Raw genomic sequence first — 20,780 nt, forward strand, 5'->3', positions numbered from 1 at the left:
TATATAGAAAGCTGTTTGTTTTCTATCACTAAGATAGAAGTTTGGGGTGATTGAATATTCATTTGGAGGAAAAGAGTTAAAAAGTTGCTAAAACACACCATTTTCCAAGGGAGATTTTTGTTTGTTTGACTGTGATTAGTGGATTGGAAAAAAATGGGAAGGCCTGCGTTTGAGGCATAGCTCCTCAGTTTACTCCTGAGCAAACTGTTGCTCAGATCAGTCTCAGTCTCCACTCTGGGAGCTTCAGTGTCCTCACCTGTAAAATGGAATGCTAGCACCCCACTGTAGTGTATTATTATATAATAAATGTCACTGATAGGAATGTGCTGTGCATGCAGACCTCATGGAGGCAGGAGAAGGGTTCAGAGCCACTGCTAGTAGTCAGTACTAAAGGCAATGTTTCTTTGATGGATCTGTTTTTTTTAAAATACAGTTTTATTGAGATGTATTTACATACCATATAATCATCCACAGTGTAAAATCAGTTATTCACAGTACCATTATATAGTTGTGCAGGTTTACTGTTCAAGTCCTGGTTTTATCTTTGCCCCCTATTTTGATGTCTTAGGGTACATCAGTTTCCTGATTTTTGTCTCATTTATAAAATGAAGATCATTACAGACTATATAATAGGGGAATAGCTGTATAGTTGGGTTTTTTTTCATAATTGAGATTTTGTTGGTTGTTTTGAAGATCAGCACCCAGACATTATGAAAAATTTGTACACAATTCTTAAATGTACGTGCTGAAAATTTAAAAAGCCACGTAGTTGTAATTCTTTTCAAAAGTTATTCTCAAGTGACTTTCCAGCTTAAATTTTGAAGGCAAGTTTTCCTTAAGAGGATATCAAGTACCAGTAGCTTCAAATGTTGGTAAGCTGTTAAATCGTCATTCCCACCAATTCACAATTTGATGTCATACACAGTACATACTCACATTTCTGATCTTTTCACAGCACATAACAAAGTTATTAAGAAAACTGGATGACACGACCAAGGATGTTACAGAGTGCACACAGTTCTGGCAGGGAGAGCCAAGATCAGGGAACAAGAAATAATTCAATGCAAAACATGGGAATAGAAGTAATTTTAAATGTTCAACGCATATTAAGTGCATGACTGTGACTCCAAATCACCATTTAGTATGTGTTGTATTATAGGGTGTAAAAACTGCCACCACCACCCCCATAGAATATTAAGTTGAAATCCAAGACAGTCAAAGCCTCCCATAATTCAGTATCTCAGTTTTCTGGGTGTACCAAAAATAAACAACCAGCAAATGATTTCCTCTCTTAAAAAAAAAAGCATTCATACTTAAAAAAATGGGATGAGGTGGAATTCTAATCTCCTTCTTAAAAATGTTTCTTTTAGAGCTACTAAAAAACTTGTATCTATAAACTAGTTGGAAAAAATATTCCTCTGGATTGTACAAGAAGGGAGAAACAGGAACCACTGGTAAGACATGGTATAAGGTATTAATCAGACTTAACTACTTTCTCTCCTGCTTTATCAGAGGCTGTACTCTCCTCATTTTTAGTTTCTCCATTTTCTGAGGGTAAATCTTCTTTAGTTTCTTAGTTAGCTACTTCAGTTTGTTTTCCCTTTTTTCCTCTTTTCCCTTTTGGTTGCATTTTTTTGTCTGAAGATTTATCCTTTCCTGCTGCCTTTTTTGGCTTCGTTTCCACTCTCACCTGAGCAGATTTAGCTGACAGCCTCGCTGACCTCCTCTTGGACTCCTCCTTCCCCAACCCTACAGCTGAGCTGACCTTCCTCTTGGGCATCTTGGCAGTGAAGAGGGCACATGCTGGGTGCTGTAGGCTGCGGTGCTCCAAGAGCCTTTGAGAAGCTAGGCTGCTGGCTGCTGCTGCTCCTCCCACCACCCAACCTGCTGGGACACTCAGGGGGGCACAGGGAGAACCCAGCCATACAGGTTTTGTTTTTTTTTTTGGGGGGGGGGGTGTTTTAAAATGCAATTTTATTGATATATATTCACATACCATAAAATCACCCAAAGTCTTCAATTAGTTGTTCACAGTATCATCACATAGTTGTGCCCTTATCACCACACTCAATTTTTTGAACATTTTCATTATTCAAAAAATAATAAGAATAAAAATAAAACTGAAAAAGAACACTCAAAACATCTCATACTCCCTTTCCCCCCCATTATTCATTTACTTTTTGTCCCCCTTTTTTCTACTCATTTGTCCATACACTGGATAAAGGGAGTGTGAGCCACAAGGTTTTCACAATCACACAGTCACACCATGTAAATGTGATTATATAAGCTATATAGTTATATGATTGTCTTCAAGAATTAAGGATACTGGATTGCAGTTCAACATTTTCAGGTATTTCCTTCTAGCTATTCTAGTACACTAAAAACTAAAAAGGGATATAATGCATAAGAATACCTCGAGAGTGACATCTTGACCCATTTGAGATCTCTCAGCCACTGAAACTTTATTTTGTTTAATTTCTCTTCTCCCTTTTGGTCAGGAAGGCTTTCTCAATCTCACGATGCTGGGTCTGGGCTCATCCCCGGGAGTCATGTCCCACATTGCTAGGGAGATTTATACCCCTGGGAGTCATGTCCCACATAGTGGGGAGGGCAGTGAGTTTACCTGCTGAGGGGGCTTAGAGAGAGAGAGGCCACATCTGAGCAATAAAAGAGGTTCTCTGGGGGTGACTCTTAGGCACCATTATAAGAAGGCTTAGCCTCTCTTTTGCAGTAACAAGCTTCATAAGGGCAAGCCCCAAGATTGAGGACTTGGCCTACTACAATGGTATTCCCCAGTGCTTGCAAAAATATCAGAAATTCCCCAGGTAGGGAAGTTTAGTGTTTCCACAGTTTTCCCCAGGCCCTCAAGGGGCTTTACAAATACTTTTTATTCTCTGCCCAGATTGCTCTGGGATGTATTGGGGTTGCATGCTACTCTGTACCAACCAACCAGATCTCGTCCGCTATTCAAGGTCCATGTAATTATGGTGTTTGAATAAACTGATCATGCAAGTTAAATTATATAGTGTGCTACAGAAAGTATATATTTTGCACCAAATAAACATCTCTTCCTTTGGTCTCACACAGAAGTTGAGGTTTTAAAACACAGTCAATATCATCTGTTTCCCTTTAGTCTGTTTTACCTTAGCTCTAATCAAGTCCATTTCATTCATATCTCTAACTGAAGTTGATCTCTTTTTCAGCTTTTTTAACATTTGCTCTATGGGGTAATACTGATATTCATAGCTGCTGAATTCTCGCTCTGAGTCTCAGATGTCACACAGATACCTGAAATTACAGACACTGACCAGGTTATACAGCTCAGCATCTCAGAATTTAAAGATAACTATTACAACTCATGAATAGATGTGACTGCTGTAAGAGCTTACAATCTAGAGACCTTTACCATGAGCCTTCCCCTAATAACCTATGCTCTCAGATTCAATTCTCAGAGTTTGCACATTATAGTTAGTCCATATTAGTGAGACCTTATAATGTTTGTCTTTTCGATTTTGACCTATTTCACTCAACATACTGTCCTAAAGGTCCATTCAGCTATGTGCATACCTCACAACTTCATTTCTTCTTGCCACTGCTGGGTATTCCATTGTACATGTATACCACAGTTCACCATTCCGTTCATCAGTTGATGTACCTTTAGGCCACTTCCATCCATTGTGAGTTGTGAATATGGCTGCCATAAACACCAGTGTGCAGTGTCCACTCATGTCCCGTCTTTCAGTTCTTCCAAGTATATACCCAGTAATGGGGTTGCGGGACCATATAGCAACCCCTTAGTTAGCTTCCTATGGAAACACCACACTGCCCCATTGTAGTTCCGTACCAACAGGGGATAGGTACATCCCTCTCTCTACATTTTCTTCAGCACTTGTATCCCTCTGCTTTTTTTTTTTAGCAGTTTTATTTATACACATAGAATCCCCCCTAAGTAAAGAATCAGTGATTCCCAGTATAATCACATAATTATGCATTCCACACCACAATCTATATGAGGACATTCCATCTCTTCCCCAAGGAAAGAGGAAAAGGAGAAAAAAAATGAAGACTAAAAATACAAAAGATAGAAGAAAAATAAAAATAAAATACAATGAAAAGGTCAAACAGCATCACTACCACCAAGAATCCCATATCACACCCTTATATCCCCCTCTTACAGACATTTAGCTTTGCTATATTGCCTTTGTTACAATTAATGGAAGCACCTTTCAATGTTACTGTTAACTATAGACTCTAGTTTTCATTGTTTGTATTTTTCCCCAATACCATCCAATTTTCAACACCTTGCAATGTTGGCATTCAGTTGTTCTCCCTCATTTGAAAACATTCTTATATTTGTACATTTAATCACCATCACTGACCATTCTAGGTTTCGCTAAGTTATACAATCCCAGTCTTTATCTTCTATCTTTCCTTCTGGTGTCATACATGCCACTAGCCTTCCTCTGTCAGCCATACTCATACTCATCTTTGTTTAGAGTGCTTATAATGTTGTGCTACCATCACACAGTATTGTGCTAACCCGTTTGTGGATCTATACAATCAATCCTGCTGAACCTTCTGTACTCCTTCAGCATCAAATGCCCGATCTCTAACCTCTTTTTATCTCCTGATAACCTGTGTTCTCAACTCTCAGATTTCACTCATCATTGTTAGTCCACCTTAATGAGACTATACGGTATCCATCCTTTTTTACTTCTGGGTAATTTCACTCAACGTACTGTCTACCATTTTGTTTTTTGGATTTTATGTGTCATGTCTTACTTTATTTTTATTCCCCCTCCCCCTTTTTACCCTTACTGATAGTCTTCATTTCTATACTTTTCTCCAAACCTCCCTCTCCTGTCTTTTCCTACCTGCCTGTAGTGCTCCCTTTAGTATTTCTTGTAGAGCAGGTATCTTGTTCACAAACTCTCAGTGTCTGTCTGTCTGGAAATATTTTAAACTCTTTCTCATTTTTGAAGGACAGTTTTGCCGGTTATAGAATTCTTGGTTGGCAGTGTTTCTCTTTCAGTATCATAAAGATATCATGCCATTGCCTGCTCTCTTGCGTAGTTTCTACTGAGAAATCTGCACATAGTCTTGTCAAGTTTCCTTTGTATATGATGCATCGCTTTTTTATTTCTGCTCTTGGAATTCTCTCTTTGTCTTTGACATTTGAGAATCTGATTATTAAGTGTCTTGGAGTCGGTCTATTCAGATCTGTTCTGTTGGGGTACGCTGTGCTTCTTAGGTCTGTAATTTTATGTCTTTCATAACAGATGGGAAATTTTCAGTGATTATTTCCTCCATTATTCTTTCTGCCCCTTTTCCCTTCTCCTTCTGGGACAACCATGACACAAATATTTGTGTGCTTCATGTTGTCATTCAATTCCCTGAGACCCTGTTCATATTTTTCCATTGTTTTCCCTATTTGTTCTTTTGTGTGTAGGAGTTCAGATGTCCGGTCCTCCAGTTCATGAATCCTTTTTTCTGCCTCTTCAAATCTGCTGTTATATGTCTCCATTGTGTTTTTCATCACTTCTATTGTGCCTTTCATTCCCATAAGTTCTGCTAATTGTTTTTCAAACTTTTGAGTTCTTATGTTTGCTCAGTGACTTCTTTATATCCTTCATCTCTTTTGCCATATCTTCCCTCAATGCATTGATTTGATTTTTGAATTAATTTAGCATATTTGTTTAATAATAATTAATAATCATTAGTAATACTTAGTTGTTTCAATTACTGTATCTCAGTTGAAGTATAAGTTTGTTCCTTTGACTGAGCTGTGTCTTCGTTTTTCCTAGTGTGATCTGTAATTTTTTGTTGTGTAGGCATCTTGTTTCCTCATTACCCCAATCAGATTTTCCCAGACCACACGGGCCCAGGTCTCAGGAGGAGGCTGTATTCCATATCAGGTTTCCCTGAGGGTGAGAGCCAGAAAATTGTCATACTTTCCTGTGAGGCCCTTAGACTCTGTGCTTTTCCTATCCTGCTCAGCAGGTGGTGCTTGTCAGCCCACATGTCCCCACCAGCGTAAAGAGGTGTGGTGTATTTAATTCTCAGTGGCCCTGTCTCAGCTATGGACTGAGGGTGTCAGAAGCCAAGCTTAAGCTGTTTCTGCTTCCTCTACCCGCCCACCCCAGGCCCTGGGGTCTGAGTTCTCTGAGGAAGGGCCTTCACATTAGCTGGACCCTGCCCCCCCTCTTTTCTTAGGGAAGATAAGCCCTTTAGGGAATTGTCTTCTACACTTGAGTTTTTCCTTTGACTCTCTATCTTAAGTCCACCCTTGCCTGGGTCAGTGCTGACAATTGAAAATGCCTGAGGCTTTCTTTAATGAGCTACTTAGAATGAGAGGGAAAAAAAAGAGAAAAAGCAAGAAGTCCCCTTTTCAGAACCAGTCCCGAGCCCTCCAGTTTACCAGGCAGGAACTGGAATTGTACTCAGTTCTGTATGCCCCTTTTGGGGGGGGCACATCCCTTTTCCAGTATTCTGATCTCAGCGGACTTCAAAAGCCTCTGTTTGTTTGTTTGTTTGTTTATTTTCCATCAGCCCTGCCACCTGTCTGCCAGGATAAACCTTCAGGTTCCTTTCCTGCTTGCTCTGGGTTTATCTGTGCTTGCAGCCTGTATTCAGTAGTCCACATTTGTTAATTAAAACTGCAGTTGGAGCTTGGTTGAGCCACATTCCCTTGCTCCTGGCGTGGAATGCTTCTTTTTCCCATAGCAAAGTTTTGCAACTCAGCCTGCCATGCTAGTGGGGGAGGGGCGGCAGCTCTGCACTTTCAGGAGCTTTACTTACAGTTCTGTGCTACGATCTCCACCCATCCCTGACTGGTGTATGATGTTGTCTCATCATGGATGTCCCCCCATTGGTTGTTCCAGACTATTTTCTAGTTGTTCTTGGCTATTTACTAGTTGCTCTAGGGGAGTAACTAAATTCCACACTTCCCTATGCAACCGTCTTGGCCTGCCTCTCTCCCAGTCATATAGTTTTGAGTGTTAATTGTTCTGAGACCTGACAAATGACTGAATTCTTACGTGATATTTGTGCTTTGGTTAGATTCCAGAGATGTGACTGTACCAGGGGTTGGTAAATTATGGCCTATGAGCCTAATCCAGTCCATGGCCTGTTTTTGTATAGCTCATGAACGGAGAATGGATTTTACATTTTTAAAACGTAAAACAAAACAAAAGAAATGACAACAACAACAGAGAATACTATGCAACAGAGACCTTATGTGGTCTGCAAAGCCTAAAATATTTATTATCTGGCCTTTTATAGAAAAAGTTTGTCAAGTCCTGGACTAGACCATGCTCACAGTGGAACCAGGAGATGAGGTGCTTTGTGTCTCTCTGGTGTCACGTCCAATCCCCTAGTTGTCTGGAGCATTCAGTGTCTTTAATGTTAAAGTTGTTCTTATGAATTTCTGTTTCATTTGCAGGTATATGAGTGTCCTAAAGCTGCAAATTAAAACGGAGAGAAAACAGTGCCAACTGGGAGCAGGGCAAGGATGCCAATTCCTCCTCCCCCTCCACCCCCACCCGGTCCTCCTCCACCTCCCACTTTTAATCAGGTAAGTAGTCCTTCCACCAGGCTGTCTCAAAACCTTTGAGTAAATAGATCGATGGCCCTCATGTATGGTTTTTATCTTCTTTGGTTAAAGATTCTAGATTTTCCTGCCTATAGCATTATTCTGAGCCTGCTCTTTAATCTTCAGTTTTTGACATCCCAGGTTTTTGGTCCTAATATTAATGGATATTTAGAGCCTCTTGATGTAAGACACAGTATACTCAAAGACATGGGGTTTAGGAAGATGGAGAATAAACAAGTGAAATCTGTTCTTGTCAGCTAGTTCTGAGTCTAGGGAGGTCCTCTTAGGCTCGTAATGGCTTGTCTTGTTTCCTTATCCTACTTCAGTCTAAGTGGAGATTTGGACAGGTGGCACCAGAGCAGGAACTAGTGTTTCCCCCTAAAACTATTTCCTCTGTAAAGGTAGTGGTCATTTGTCCAGCACCCTTGAGAAAAGGATGGAGATTCCTGGTGGTTGTTTCTTGCAACCATTTCATCTCCTCACTTCTACTCTAAGTCAGTTTGTTTTAAAGCAGATTCATCAAGTTTGATTCTCTCATCAAGAAAGAAAGGAGTTTATGGAGTTATATTAGTAAGCAGACTTAAAGGTTTGATAATGTGAGAAAAAAAGCAGTATGACTTCCCAATTAAGGAGGCAGCCATTTTAACCATATTTGGGTTGTGACACCTTGTGTTACATGAGATAGAAGGAACTGTCTGTGTATTTATCACCATTTTTGTAAAATTTGTGCTTTGTTTAGAGAGTAATGTTCGAGAACTAATAACCTGTGCGTGTGTGTGTGTGTGTGTGTGTGTAACAGATGAGAAATTATGCCCTAATGCCCTAACAAAGAAAAGTGACTAACCTAGTTAACTTGTTTAGAGCTAGGACTAGAGTTCAGGTCTGCTGACTTCTGTTCCAGTGATTTTTTAAATAATTTTTGGTTTTTAGAAGTTTTGTTTAAGGATATGAACCCCTCTTCGGATGAAATTTTATATGGAAGCCCAGTAAATGACATAGATACAAGCAGAGCTGCTCTAGTTATAGTGGGTTTTAAGGATCTACAGTGTCACTTTGGATCCCTGACTTCTTGGTTACTGTCCTCTATCAGGATGCCTTAGTCATTCCTTCAGTAGCCTTTTATTAAGGTTTACTATGGTTAGGGATTTGGCTAGGCACATAATTTAGAAAATCCAGATAACTTTTCTCTGTACTTACTGCTAGACTCTTTTACATCAAGAATGTATTTATATAATTAAAAAAAAATAAGATAGGCAAAAAGAAGGAAAAAAAAATCACCTGTAATCCCATCACCCAAAAATGAGACACAATCTCTGCCTTCAAGGGCTTCAAGGGCTTCAAGGGTAATGGGTAAGACAGACAAGTCAAAAGGAAAATTCTGTGTTATGGTAGAGAAAAATGGGGCTGCAAAGAAGGGCAACTGAGAGAAGAGGCAGTCAGAGAAGGCTTCTAGGGGAGAGGTGATACTTGAGCCAAGTCTTAAAGGATGAATAGAGTTGAGCCAGAAAAAGAAGAGGGAGTAAGGAAACTTGAAATCGAGGAAGCATAATTTGGGCTCTTTTCTAAGAAAGCATACAGAGGTTTATTTTATTGCTTGAGGGGGTTTGGTGGGAGATGAAAATGGAGGTATAGACCAAGGGTTTAGATTTTTTTCCCGGTGATTATGGGGGAGGTATTGAACTATTTTCAAAAGTTGGTTTATGTTAGATTGGATTTATATTAGAAAAGTCATTTTTAACAACATGGGTAGTGATTGGAGAGTTGGGGGTTGAGACTGGAGACAGGGAGGTTGAGACTGGAAACAAAAGGCTGTTGCAGTTGAAAATTGAGGATCTAGACTAAAGCAATGAGGATGAGTGGAGGAAGAATTCAATAGACATTTAGAAAGTAAAATCTTTTTAAAGAGTTTGGTGATTGAAGAAAGAATGAGAAAGAGGAAGGAGATTTGAATTACCTTATGGTTTGGGGGCTTGATTGATTGAATAGTGCTATTTACAAAGAGAAACAGGTATGTGGAGAAGATACGAGTTCGATTTTGGACATGTTTAATAATATTTTAATAGTTTTTCTTTACAAAAGTAGTATGTTAAAAAATTTGGAAAATAGTTAAGCCAAAAGGAGCCATAATCTGAATATTCATAACGTTTTTGTGTATATCCTTTCCCTGCCCCCTTCCCTCTTCTCTTGTTCCCTACCTTCCTTCCTACTTTTTTGAAAAAGGGGTTGTGCTATATATATGTATGTATTAATTTCTACCCTCGTCTTCATAGTCATTGATACATTATGAATGACTTGTAAGGTTATTAAATGGTTAGTATTATCATTTGAAAAACTTTCATTACACTAAAAATGTTGGTGGAAAATTAGAGAATACCCATAAACATAGAAAATATTAAACTATCTATATAATTAACCTTTGTTAACATATTTTTTTATATTTATTGTAGAAACACTAGAAAATACAGATAGATAAAGAATTATTAACTGAAATTAACTTTTGTTAGCATTTCAGTGTATATCCTTCCGGAAATTTTTTGTATGTCTGCACCCTTTCTACTTACTGTTTAGTGAGCTTTTTCATAGGTACTGGGTGAAAAATGTTAGCTCATTTAATTCTCAGAAGTACCCCATGAGATAGGTTCTATTGTTACTCTTTCACTTCATTGTGTCAAAGATTTACTTCTATGAAAAGAGATTTTATTTCTAGAGCTTTAAGAGCTTGACTAGCATTTTGTTGTATGGTTGTCCTATCATTGTTCCCTTTGAACTTTCAGATTACTTTCTGTTTTAATGCTGTTACAAATAGTTTTTTGCTATTATTAACATCTTTGTGCACTTGTTCAATTTTTTTAAAAAATTAATTCCTAGAAGTAGACTTCTTGTTCCAGACTTTTTAAGACATTTGCTATTGCTAAATTACCTTCTAGAAAGAGCGTACCAATTTATCTTTACCCCAAGTACAAAAGAGTGCCTGATTCTCTGAATCCTTGTGACTGACCACCATGGTGTGGTTATTCATTCTACAAACTTTTTTTTAAATAATGAATTTTATTTTTATAACAGTTTTAGATTTACAGAAAAATTGCACAGAAAGTACACAGTATTCCCATATATACTGCGCCACCAGCACGTAATTTCCCTTTTACATTTTTCATTGGTGTACATTTGTTGCACTTGACATTATTGATAACTAAAGTCTGTAGTTTACATTAATCTTCAATCTTTCTGTGTATGAATTTTGACAAATGTGTAATTTCTCCTAGCCACCATTACAATATCATACAGAATAGTTTCACTGCCCTAAACCTGTGCTCCACCTATTCATTCCCTCCCTCACCAACCAACCTAAGGCAAACACTAATCTTTTTTTTTTTTTTAATTATTGTGATAAAATATGAACAACACAAAATTTCCAATTTTTACTGCTTTTAGGTATACATTTCAGTGGTGTTAACTACATTCACAGTGTTGTGCTATCATTACCACCATTCATTATGAAAACTTCCAACATCTTCAGATATTTTAAGCATATTCAGTGTGTTATAACAGTGAACAATGGGCCCTGCCTTCATGAAACTTTATGGTCTTTTTAGTTATAATTTTAACCTTTACCAGTTTAATAGATAAATAATGATACTGTGTTTTAGTCTGCACTTTAAAATTACCAGTATAGTTTAAATTTTTTTCATATTTGCTGGCTATTTGATTTCCTTTGCAAGGTATTGTTCATGTCTTTTGCTTATTTTCCTTTTGTTTGCCTTGATGCTGATGATCTTAATATGTTAATGCTCTTTAGATTTAGGATACTACCTTTGTGTCCATCACATACTATATTTATCACAGATGTTTTTCCTCCCAGTTTATCATCTACTTATTTACTTATATTCCTGAGTAAATTATTTGTAATAAGCAAGTCTGTCATTTTTTTCCTATATTTTAGTTGTAATGCTTAGGAAGTCCTTCCCCTTACCTAATTTTTCTTACATTACTTCTGTGGTTTTATTTTTTTACAATTAAATTTTATAATTTAGCTGGAATGTTTTTGACAGTAAGATATGAGGTAGGGATCTCACTTTTTCTTTTTCCCCTACAAAGTAACCAGTTGTTTTTAACACCTTGATTTAATAATCCGCCATTTCTATATGATGAAATACACATTTATTGTTTCTTCTATAGACCTGGATCTGCTTATGGACTTTGTTTTGTTCCATTTATCTAGCTTTCTGTCCCGGTACTACTGTTGTAGTTGGTCTTGGCTGTTGGTAGTGTAAGTCCTATGTTCTTAGATTTTTCATATGCTTAATCTTCCAGATGAATTTTAGAATCTTTTTTTTTTTTACAGTTCCTCAAAAAAATTCCATTGGGTATTTTCTTTACAAAGCTCTACATTTGTAAAGTGTGTAAGAATTAGCAAGTGTATAATATTTAGACTTCCCATCCAGAAACATGGTATTGATGCATTGCAGTTTAGGTACGTGTAGGATATTTATTTGGAGATATCCTGTAGAAATATGGGTATAAAGCTCAGGTCAGAAGTAAGGGGATGAGATATAAAGATTTGCGATTTGGAGGCTTATAGGTAATATTCAAACCCTGGGACTGGGATGGAGGCTGAAGACAGAACTCTGGGAAATGACCTTTAAGAGGTAGGTGGAGAAAGAGGGGCTTGAAAAGAAATATATATTGGTGAAAGAGTCAGAAGGAAGGTGGAAAAGGCATGGGCTTTGAGATAATCAGACAGGATTCAAGTCTCATTCTGCTTTTACTAATCATGTGACATTAAGTTTCCTAAACCTTCATTTCCTCACCTTTAGAATGGGAATATAGTCTATTTTATAAAATCATTTAGAGGTTAAATTGAAGTAATAGGGAGGGAATAGTGTATGTTAGTGGAGATATAATAGTTTTGGAGTCACTGTCTGGGTTTGGATCCTTGCTGTACCATTTACTGATTGTGTGGCCTTAGGAAGTTATTCAGCTTCTGGCCCCCTGTTTCTACATGAGGATGATGATGATGATGATGGCCCCCTGTTTCTAAATCAGGATGATGATGATGATGGTAATGACGATGACCACGACGACACTACCTGTCTCATAGAAACATTTCAAAATTTAAATGAGATCATGTAAATAATGTGCTTAGCATAATGCCTGAGACATAGTAGGGGCTCAAAAAACGTTGCCTTGATGATGATGACACATATAATGCATTTAATATCATGCCTAGCACATAGGTATTTGGTAAATATTAGAACAAGCTCCATCTCTGTGTAGGTAGGAGACCTATCCCCTTCACAGATTGCAGAACAGGAGAAAAAGGACTAAGAAAAACGATAATGCACAATAATGTTGCCACTCAGCACATATGTCTGATTAGGTCAGACATGCTGGTTAGGTTAGAATGCTTCAGGAGGTTGTCATCCTTCTCATGGAACCCAATTTGATTGAAGTCCTTTATCCTGAGCTTGGTGAAGAGGACTATTTAGGATGAACTTATATTTGCCTCTTACTGTAGGCAAACACAGAGCCGCCCAAGCTGAGTAGAGATGAGCAGCGAGGTCGAGGTGCCCTCTTACAGGATATCTGCAAAGGGACCAAGCTGAAGAAGGTGACCAACATTAATGATCGGAGTGCTCCCATCCTTGAGAGTGAGTCTAAGCTTCATTTCTTAGTCTGTGACCCACCAGGGTCCCAGAATTGGCTGGAGACTTGGCTGGGTTGTCATTATTACTGTTGGGTGTTAAGTGGGAGAGTTTTGTTTTGGCGTGTCCTTGGGCTTTCCCCTGCTTGCTTATTTGAATACCTTAGAAGTTTCTTCTTGCCTCTTGGGAAGCATTCTTAGGTTAAAGACTCCCATCTCCAATTGTAACCAGTGCCTGTTACAGGGCACATCCTTGGCCTAGGGCACCTCCTAGAAACCTCTTGGCTGAAGCCAAGGATGGTTTTATAGTTGTTGCAAGTGTCGGTTCCTACAGACCTCTGAAGAGTTTGCTCACACCTTGGTCACTGAGCCATTGCCTCTTATCATCTGGGACTTGGAGAGGAGAGCCCAGAGAGCTCTAGGATAGCATTTCTTTATCCCACTTATCCCTTTATCCTATGTAAGGAAGGCTTGGCTCTTTATTAGTTTTGCTCTTTCTCTTTCATCATAGCAAAGAATTTCATCCCCAGATGAAGCTGTGGAGCAGAGAGGTCTAGCTTTTTCTTTGTAATGGAAAGGCAAAAACAAGATGGTTTGTTTGCAAATCAACTCCAGATAGAGGAAGGATTTCTCCTCGAGATTGACTTTGTTACCAGCTCAAAGCATATGAACTGAAAACCTTAATGGTATGCTTTCCAGAGCCCAAAGGAAGCAGTGGTGGTTATGGTTCTGGAGCAGCTGCCCTGCAGCCCAAGGGAGGTCTCTTCCAAGGAGGAGTGCCGAAGCTCAGACCTGTGGGGGCCAAGGATACTTCAGGTACCTGATAAGTACTTTGTTAGCATATTTCCCAAGCACATTAATTTCTGACTGGTCCCAAGTGGGCCATATGGGATTGAGGAGTGTGGTAGATACGGGAGGAAGGAGGAGTGAAGTCAGGGGAGAAGTTATAAAGTAGAATAAAGCAAGAGCTGAGGAATTAAATAAAAATGTGAATATCAGCAATATTTATTAATAGGACCTGAGCCTGAAACCAGATTAAAATCCAGAACTATACAGATGCTGTCCCTGCTGCCAAGCAGGTTGTACTAAGGAAGTTGGGTGAAATAGAGATACTGACCAACATATATCTAGTTCTAATGACCCTGTTCTTTCTGGTATATTTTTTAGAGAACCTAGCTGGGAAGCCAGCCCTCCAAATCCCCAGTTCTCGAGCTGCTGCCCCGAAACCTCCAGTGTCTACAGCCAGTGGCCGCCCTCAAGATGATACAGACAGCAGCCGAGCCTCACTCCCAGAACTGCCTAGGATGCAGAGACCATCTTTACCGGACCTCTCCCGACCTAATACCACCAGCAGTACGGGCATGAAGCACAGCTCCTCTGCCCCTCCTCCACCACCCCCAGGGCGGCGTGCCAACCCACCCCCTACACCTCTGCCTGTGCACAGTAACAAAGCCCCAGCCTACAACAGAGAGAAGCCCTTGCCACCAACACCTGGACAGAGACTTCATCTGAGTCGAGAAGGACCTCCTGCTCCACCCTCAGTCAAACCACCCCCTTCCCCTGTGAATATCAGAACAGGACCAAGTGGCCAGTCTCTGGCTCCTCCTCCTCCGCCTTACCGCCAGCCTCCTGGGGTCCCCAATGGACCCTCCAGTCCCACTACTGAGTCAGCCCCTGAGCTGCCACAGAGACATAATTCTTTGCATAGGAAGACACCAGGGCCTGTTAGAGGCCTGGCACCTCCTCCACCCTCCTCAGCCTCCCCCTCTTTACAGAGTAATAGGCCACCTCCCCCAGCCCGAGACCCTCCTAGTCGTGGACCAGGTGAGTGCCTGGAAGTGCTTTTTTTCCTTAACATCCTGAGAATTGAGTTTATCTTTTCTTTTATTCCTTTTCTCTAAAGCTCCCCTTCAGTGATTAAGGAGAATAAGAACTTATTTATTCGTCAGGTTTACTGAGTGCTGTTTTATGTGTCAGGCTCTGTGTAGATGTTAAGGAAACAGCAATAAGTAGAAAAGACAAAAAATTTCTGTTCTCATGGACAGTCAAACAAACTAGGAAAGTAAATATGTATGTTGTGCTAAATGTGTAGTGTGCTTTAGAGAAGAACAAAGCAGAGAGTGGGAAAAGGATATACTGATGGAGAATAGGGTCTGGGTAGGCCTTATTGATAAGTGACAATAAAGACCTAAATAAATTAATGGAGTAAACAAAGTAGCTCTCTGAGGGAATAGTCACTGCAGACATTGGGAATAAAAGATGCAAAAGCCCTGAGGCAGGAGTATTCTTGACATGTTCTAGGGGCAGCAAGGAAGCCATTGTGGCAGGGGAAGACTTCTGCAAGGAGATTTGCAGGACATGGAGGTCAGAGAGCTAAACCTCCATGGGAGAACAGTTTGTAAAGACTTTGGCTTTTACTGTGTAAGATGGGGAGCCATTGGAGGATTTTGTGCAGAGGAGTAGCATGATTTGATCTACCTTTTAAAAGATCGCTAGCAGACGAGTAAGACTACAACAGGTTTTGGGGAAAGAGGTGTTCATTTTTAGACAAGTTAAATTTGAGATGCCTGTTGGACATCCAAGAGGAGATAATGAATTGGCAGTTTGCTGTCAAACTCTGAAGTTCAGGGAGAGGTCTGGGCTAAAGAGATAAGTTTAAATGATTTTGAAAACCACTTGCTAGATGAGATCACCTAGGGAATGAATATAGATAGAAAAGAGGTCTGAGGCCTGGGGCATTCCTATGAGATCACCTAGGGAATGAATATAGATAGAAAAGAGGTCTGAGGCCTGGGGCATTCCTATGAGATCACCTAGGGAATGAAGATAGATAGAAAAGAGGTCTGAGGCCTGGGGCATTCCTACATTGGAGGTAAGAGGGATGAGAAGTACCTAGTGAGGAAAATGAGAAGGAGCCTCTGTTGAGAAAGGAAGGAGGAAAACCAAGAGAGTGGCCTAGAAAGTTAGTGAAGAAAGTCAGGGAAGATAGAGTGATCAACTGTTTCCAGTGCTGCAGATGGGTCAGGTAAGTTGAAGACGGAGAACTGACATTAGTCTTAGCAACATGGGAGTCATTTTTGAGAGCCACAAGCAACATGGAATTTTTTTTTTAATTAAATTCAGTTTTATTGAAATATATTCATATACCTTACAGTCATCCATGGTGTACAATCAGCTGTTCTCAGTACCATCATATAGTTATGCATTCATCACCCCAATCTATTTTTTTTTATTTTATTTTGAAATAAATTCAAACTTACAGGAACAGTTGCAAAAACAATACAAACCCTATACACAGAACTCCAGCATACCCCGATCCCCCTCCCCTGATACCCCGATCCACCAACTTTAACATCCTGTCACACCACCATCATTTCTTTCTTTCCTTCCCTCTCTCCCTCCCTCCCTATCATCCATCATCTATTGCTCTGTCCTCTGAACATATGAGAGCAAGCTGCACACATCTTTGAACAAACAATATAATTCACATATACATTTCCCATGAACACGAACATTCTTTTATGCAGTCCCATTAAGCGCAGCTAAGAAGTTCAAGAAATTGAACAGTGATACAAAGCTTACATTCTATATTTCCTTTTTTTTTTTTTTCCTTATGTCCCATCTGTGTCCATTTGAGCCTCCTTTCCTCCATCCTCAGATCCCATCCAGGATCATCCTTGGCATTTAACTGTCATCTATTTAGACTTTTATTTTTTTCAATTGTGGAAACATATATACAGCCTTAATCTTCCTATTCCACCCCTTCCCTAGCATTCCATTAGTGGGATTAATCACATTTAGAATGTTGCAATGCTATCACCTTCCCATCATCTATTACCAGAAATTTCTCTTCACCCCAAACAGAAACCCTACACTCATTTCTTCACTCCCCATTGCCCCTTCCCCCACTTCTTGTAATCCCTACTCTACTATTCATCTCTATGGTCATATTCTCTGATACTTTCTTTGTGTTTACCATGGGGCTTAAGTTTAACCTCCTAAATCTATAACAATCTTGTTTTTCTTTGATACCAACTTAACTTCAGTAGAACAAATAAACTATGTTCCTATATTCCATCATTCCCCCACCTTTATGTAGTTCTTGTCAAAAATTACATATTTTACATTGAGTCCAAAACCACTGATTTATCATTGCAGTTTATGTATTTTAGATCTGTAGGAAGTAAATAGTGGAGTTACAAATCAGAAATACAGTAGTATTGGTATTCATATCGACCATGTGATCTCCACTGGAAATCTTCATTTCTTCATGTGGTTTCAATCAATTGTTTAGTGTCCCTTCCTTTCAGCCTGCTCAACTCCCTTTAGCATTTCTTGTAGGACTGATCTACTGGTGATGAAGTCCCTCAGCTTTTGATTATCTGGGATTGTTTTCATGTCTCCCTCGTTTTTACCCTCCAGGTATTTGTGTATTCTATAAGTCTCTGATGGTTATTGACTTCTATTTGTATTCCATTGTGGTCAGAGAATGTGCTTTGAACAAATTCAATTTTTTTTTGTTTTAATTTATTGAGGCTTGTTTTATGTCCCAGCATACGGTCCATTCTGGAGAAAGATCTGTGATCACTAGAGAAGAATGTGTGTCCCAGTGACCTGGGAGGTAATGTTCTATATATGTCTGTTAAAATTCTCTATATCTCTCTCTCCTTTCTTTGTTTCTCTGTCGGTAGGGCTCCCTTTAGTATCTGAAGTAGGGCAGGTCTTTTATTAGCAAAATCTCTCAGCATTTGTTTGTCTGTGAAAAATTTAAGCCCTCCCTCAAATTTGAAGGAGAGTTTTGCTGGATAAAGTATTCTTGGTTGGAAATTTTTCTCTCTCAGAGTTTTAAATATGTCATGCCACTGCCTTCTCACCTCCATGGTGGCCGCTGAGTAGTCACTACTTAGTCTTATGTTGTTTCCTTTATATGTGGTGCATTGCTTTTTTCTCTTGCTGCTTTCAGAACTTGCTCCTTGTCTTCAGTATTTGACAGTCTGGTCAGAATCTGTCTTGGAGTGGGTTTATTTGGATTTATTCTATTTGGAGTTTTCTAGGCATTTATGCTTTGTGTATTTATATTGTGTAGAACGTTTGGGAAGTTTTCCCCAACAATTTCTTTGAATACACTTTCTAGACCTTTACCCTTCTCTTCCCCTTCTGGGACACCAATGATTCTTAAATTTGGACGTTTTATTTTATCTATCATATCCCTGAGATCCATTTCAATTTTTTCAGTTTTTTCCCCCATTCTTTCTTTTGTGCTCTCATTTTCCTTTCTGTGGTCCTCGAGGAAGCTGAGTTGTTGTTCACTTCCTCTAATCTTGTATTATGAGTATCCAGAGTCTTTTTAATTTGGCCAACAATTTCTTTTATTTCCATAAGATATTCTATTTTTTATTTACTCTTGCAATTTCTTCTTTGTGCTCTTCTAGGGTCTTCTTTATGTCCTTTATATCATGTGCCATGCTCTTCTTCATGTCCTTTATATCCTGTGCTGTGTTCTCATTGTCTGTCTTTAGTTCTTTGATTAATTGCACCAAGTACTGTGTCTCTTCTGATGTTTTGATTTGGTTGTTTGGGTTCGGGTTCTCCATATCGTCTGGTTTTATCATATGCTTTAAGATTTTCTATTGTTTTTGGCCTCTTGGTATTTGCTTTACTTGATCTCTAATTTGTCAGAACTACAGCTTGGTGGCGTACACTTTCTCTAACTAACCAGCAGATGGTGTCCATGAGTCATCTATTCTCCCCAACTTTGTCTTTTTGGTGTGTGGGGATCTGATTCTTGTGGGGTTCAATTGGTGCACTAAATTTGGGTATGTTGGTGCTGCTTGCCCTGAATGTGGGGCGTGTGTCTGGGTTGTTAGGGAGGCAGGGCAGCTTTAATCAAACCTCTCAGGTGTTCCTGGAGATTTAAGGCTGTTGCAAGAGTCTAAGCCTTCATTTCAGTCTTGCCACAGATTGTCTCTGCTGCTGACCCACAAGTCCTTGGTATTGGCGTAGGGTCCCTGGGATTTCCAAGCAGGTCCGCCTTCTCAGCCATGCTCTTCCAGGACCTCTGCTGAGGGAAGGTTGTGCCACGTCACAAATGCACGCCAGCCTGCCAGGAAGGCCCTGGGCCGCCGAGCTGTGCAGGGGTGTTCCCAACCTGCTGTAAAGATGGCTGAATGGGACATGTTAATTTCCCCCTTTTCACACAGCTCCGCCTTCCCAGCTCCGGGACAATTAGCTGTGGGTGCACTAAAGGCCACTGTCCACGGCTGATACTGTGGCGTGTGCACGATGCTGCGGGAAAGACTCCCCATCACACTGTGTTTGTTGGCATGGCTCTGGGCTGTGGGTCTGGCCCCCAGCAGGAGTGTCCCCAGCCCACCAGGGAGATGGCTGCAAGGGGCGCGGTTTCTTTCTCCTTTTGGCTCCCCTCTGGTCCCCTGGCCCTGAGACAATCAGCAGTGGGTGTGGGAAGGGCTATCCTCCACGCCAGACACCGAGGCGTTGGCCCAGCCCGCTCTTGCCATGCTTCACTGCACGTTTCTCCCCATTGTATCCGCAGCTGCTCCCGGGTTTTTTTTTTTTTAAAAAAAGAACTAGTCCATCTCCAAATGCCAACCCACCGGTTCCCCACACCACAGCACGGCTGCCGGATTTCCAGCCAGCTCGCTCACTTGTTTCAGAATGCAGACTCCCAGTTTCACCAAATGCATGGTCCCTGTGGATTTAGCAGAACTTGTCTGACTGGTGCATCGCTGGAACTGGTGTTCTGGGTCACTTTCTGGTTTTTATCTAGTATTTTTCACGGAGGTGTTTTTTTGCCCTGTCTCACCTAGCTGCCATCTTAAGTTCTCCCCCAATCTATTTTTGAACATTTTCCTTACACCAGAAAGAATCAGAATAAGAATAAAAAATAAATAAGTAAAAAAGAATACCCAAATCATCCCCCCCATTCCACCCTATTTTTCATTTAGTTTTTGTCCCCATTTTTCTATTCTTCCATATGCTAAAGGGCCTGTGATCCACAAGATTTTCATAATCACACTGTCACTCCTTGTAATCTACATTGTTTTACAATCATCTTCAGGAGTCCAGGCTACTGGGTGGTAGTTTGATAGTTTCAGGTATTTACTTCTAGCTATTTCAATACATTAAAACCTAAAAAGCGTTATCTATATAGTGCATAAGAATGTCTACAGAGTGACCTCTCGACTCCATTTGAAATCTCTCAGCCACTGAAACTTTGTCATTTCATTTTGCATCCCCCTTTTGGTCAAGAAGATATTCTCAATCCCATGATGACGGGTCCAGATTCATCCCAGGAGTCATATCCTGCATTGCCAGGAAGATTTACACCCCTGGGAATCAGGTCCCATGTAGGGGGGAGGGCAGTGAATTCACCTGCTGAGGTGGCTTAGTTAGAGAGAGCGCGAGGGCCACATCTGAACAACAAAGGTACTCAGGGGAAGACTCTTAGGCACAATTATATGCAAGTTTAGCCTCTAACGTGGAATTTTTTTGAGTAATTTCAGTGAGTGGTGGAGGGTGAAGGCGAAA

At 40.0% G+C, this 20,780-nt stretch overlaps 1 protein-coding gene and 1 pseudogene across 3 annotated transcripts in view; one reads left to right on the top strand and one right to left on the bottom strand.

Annotated features, from left to right (window-relative positions):
* WIPF2 (WAS/WASL interacting protein family member 2) overlaps nucleotides 1-20,780 on the top strand; it is a 53,356-nt gene that overhangs the window by 21,158 nt on the left and 11,418 nt on the right. For 2 of the 3 annotated variants that reach the window (XM_037809168.1, XM_037809167.1), the window contains exons 2-5: nucleotides 7,442-7,573; nucleotides 13,107-13,239; nucleotides 13,932-14,048; nucleotides 14,400-15,056. In XM_037809168.1, coding sequence (XP_037665096.1) covers nucleotides 7,511-7,573; nucleotides 13,107-13,239; nucleotides 13,932-14,048; nucleotides 14,400-15,056 — 970 coding nt within the window. In that variant the 5' untranslated portion in view covers nucleotides 7,442-7,510. Of the gene's footprint in view, nucleotides 1-1,370; nucleotides 1,455-7,441; nucleotides 7,574-13,106; nucleotides 13,240-13,931; nucleotides 14,049-14,399; nucleotides 15,057-20,780 lie in introns of all 3 variants that reach the window. The other variant, XM_037809166.1, reaches the window with a different exon arrangement.
* LOC119513729 lies at nucleotides 1,475-1,780 on the bottom strand (annotated as a pseudogene).

The sequence above is a fragment of the Choloepus didactylus genome, chromosome 18, assembly GCF_015220235.1.
Source record: "Choloepus didactylus isolate mChoDid1 chromosome 18, mChoDid1.pri, whole genome shotgun sequence".
NCBI lineage: Eukaryota > Metazoa > Chordata > Mammalia > Pilosa > Megalonychidae > Choloepus > Choloepus didactylus.